This window comes from Halyomorpha halys, unplaced genomic scaffold, assembly GCF_000696795.3.
Source record: "Halyomorpha halys isolate HHAL.00 unplaced genomic scaffold, Hhal_1.1 Scaffold498.1, whole genome shotgun sequence".
NCBI classification, from domain to species: Eukaryota; Metazoa; Arthropoda; class Insecta; order Hemiptera; family Pentatomidae; genus Halyomorpha; species Halyomorpha halys.
In genome coordinates, this window is record NW_027113382.1 from 34,770 (window position 1) to 37,946 (window position 3,177).

The 3,177-nt window shown below is 33.1% G+C and overlaps 1 protein-coding gene across 1 annotated transcript in view; it reads left to right on the top strand.

The window, feature by feature from the left end:
- Positions 1-2,520: 2,520 nt before the first annotated feature.
- LOC106683599 (uncharacterized) overlaps positions 2,521-3,177 on the top strand; it is a 27,464-nt gene continuing 26,807 nt past the window's right edge. The window contains exon 1 of the mRNA XM_067050919.1: positions 2,521-2,635. Within this exon, the coding sequence (XP_066907020.1) occupies positions 2,583-2,635 (53 nt within the window). The 5' untranslated portion in view covers positions 2,521-2,582. The remainder of the gene's footprint in view (positions 2,636-3,177) is intronic.

A 3,177-nucleotide genomic window follows, 5' to 3' on the forward strand; every position in this document is an offset into this window, starting at 1 on the left:
TATATCTTGAAAAAGGATTGAAATAGAAATGTGAGGATGGCGGTAAAGTACAAGATCCGGGGAGAAGATAAAGTTAGTTATTTCACACTAATGTTTGATTGTTTCAATGATAACTATTAATAGTCTAAATTGATGAGTCTGCCAAGGATAATAAATATATAATAAGTAGTATTATAAAATAATACTTATTATATAATATATATAATAAGTATAATATATGCCAAGTATATAGGTTTCAAAACTTGATCCTGATGTATGTTTTTAATTGTTTTTCACTTCTTACAATATTTGTAAATTTTTTTAATTAGCCCTGACGAAACTCTGCAAACTGAGGCGTAGACGTTTGTTAACATTAGTTTCTTCTACAATTTCGTAGTTTTATTGACCACCCGGAATATCTTCCTACAATCAACTGCATACCATCAATTATTTTCTTCCATAATAACTGTAGTTATATTTATTGAAATATTTATTTGATATGAAATTATGGTTTAAATATTTCAGCGCTCTAGGATAGACCAGAAAAATTTATGAACAAAAAATAAATTCGGTTCAATTCTATAGTAATACACTTAAAAGAACAGAAATAGTTATTAATAAAAAACATTGGAATTATCACTGGTCACGTTGACCTCAAAAAGTTAATTGGCAAACTACATTACTGTAACATAACACGCCATCATAAATTATTACACGTTAATTTTTTTTTTAATCCCTCATCTCTTGACCATGTACTAATTCTATAAATAAAGAAACAACGTCAGCAAGTGAAGCCTTAGTACATTGGATCTATATCGGGATGTTTCAAATAAATAGCTTGATCCTTGTCCATCGTCATATTTGACTATCCAGGGAGGCAGATAGTATTAGAGCCCAAGAGGAGAAAAAAGACAGTTATTTTACCCCAATTTGTTATTATTTTAATGAAAACTATGTATAATTACTAGTCAAATATTGATGAGTCTGCCGAGTTCAGTTAGGAGGAATAAAAATGGCGCCTGTTTCAAAACGTTAAAAAAAATTAATTTTTCATTCGGAGCTCTATATCTTTAAAACTACCAACCTAGAAAACCTAAGAGAATATCATTTAAAGTAGAGTAAATTTGATCAAATATGAGCCCTAATAGAGCTATTTTTTAGTTCCCGAAATATTTTTTTTTTTTTATTATTTATATAATGTAATTTACAACTGTACAAAATAATACAATAGGTAAATATGTTGTATGTTTCATATACACTTTGAAATCTTGGGAAGGAACCACCCATTGGTGGTAGTTCAAACATTAATTTAAATTAGAAGGTCCCGTGGCCATTTTTTTTTCAGATGCCTCGGAGGATTATCAGGGATAGGATGAAAGATTAAGAATTAATGGGTTAAGGATGGTTAAGGAGTTTGGAATGAAAAGGCGCATATCTGTTTTGGACCAAATCTGCAACGAATGGAATGTTAAGGTCTTTGTGAATGAGTTTATTTGTGACGTAATAAGGAGCATCAAGGATTTAACGTAGGATTTTGGATTGTAATTCCCGGAATATAGCGTTTTTAAAAGCAAATCTGAGAAATCAGAAGTTAGTGAATTTATTTTGAGAAATCTATATCAGAGAAATACAAAAACCGTTTGAGACTTAATTGAGCTACACTGTTCAAAAACAGCCTAGCTCAGAAACCAAAAGATACAAGAAACTGAAATTACATTTTTAGGGCGAGTGAAAATCCCACGAAATGAAAATCCCCACTGGGGCTAGAACAGAGTAGTACCCTGTAGATAAAACCCTTCTCCCCCGTATGTCAGAAATGACCAGGATTTCCCCCTTCCTAAAAAAAAGTTTGAACCCGGCCATGGAGGTTGACTTTTATTTAGTGGTTGCCCCACGGAATGAAAAAATAACCCCCTCACTCTGGTTAAAATAGGACAGCTTCATGTAGACATAAAAATCCTCTTATGTGAGAAATGCCCAGGTAAGGGATAATAAAAAAAAGAGGATTAGGACAAGAGAAATACCGAAGGCAAGATGGATGGATAATGCAAAAAGAGGATTTAAGAAAAAATAGAATAACTATCAGGTGTGCAGTCAACAGGGATGAATGGGCAAAGACGATCGAGAAGGCCAAAGACGTTGTGCCAAGAATGAAGGAATGTATGAATTGGACTTTGGCCTGGGTTTGAGTCCCACTGTTGTATATTATTTACTCTGTTATGATAGTTGTGGATCTAATCTAGATTATAGTACCCTGGGCGAACCCATGCTCTGCTGACATCACCTCCTTTTATAACTGTTGACGAAGAGACACTACTTCCGAACTCAAAACCCATCCTGAATTTTACAAAAGTTTCAGTTTAGGGTCGTACCGATATTCTTTTTCCGTTCTCCTTGATCGAATTAAAGATAAGGCTTGATGATTATCTTCCTCCAATATCGTTACTAACCTCCAAATAAACCGACCCCGGAATTCCATCGGATAAGGAGCAGACAGAGGTCGACTCCTGAGCGAGCAGCTGTTCGATATATCGACCCGCACCTCGCCACCAGAGGGCAGTGCTAGGCCGCTATTCCAGAGGAAGAGATCTCGTGATGAGTTGATGAAACAGGTCTCGCTGGGTCCTAGGCCTCCCATCGTCGTACACCACTGCTGGTCAGTATGGCACCGTGCCGTCTGTGTATACATACAAATTATTTATACATAAAATTTTTCAAAAAAAGTTTGTGTGCAAAGTTTAATAGAAAAAAATCCTTAATTTTGTCCTATATATACAGATAAGGATTTATGGGACAGAATATAGGTTAAAAACAAATATCAACTTTATTTCTCCATAAGAAAAGTCCCTTTTTGCTAGTTTTGCTGTGCTTGTACTGTCACTATGAGGGCAAACAAATTTTTTTTAATAAAAATCCATATTTAAGGGTTTTTCTTGTAGTCTCTTTCAGAAGGCAATTTTTTTTTTGTAATTTTAATACATTAAAACACGATTAATATCTTTCACTATATATTTTTTTTATATTCTACATTCGAAAAATAATTTATATAATATTATCTCACAGTGATATAATACAAGATCAATATTCAAATAATTTACACCAAGAAAACTATATATTTTTCTATGAAGAAATAAATTTGATATTAGTTTTTCACACCCCTAGAAACCCTTAGATATAGATTTTCGTACAATTAAAAAA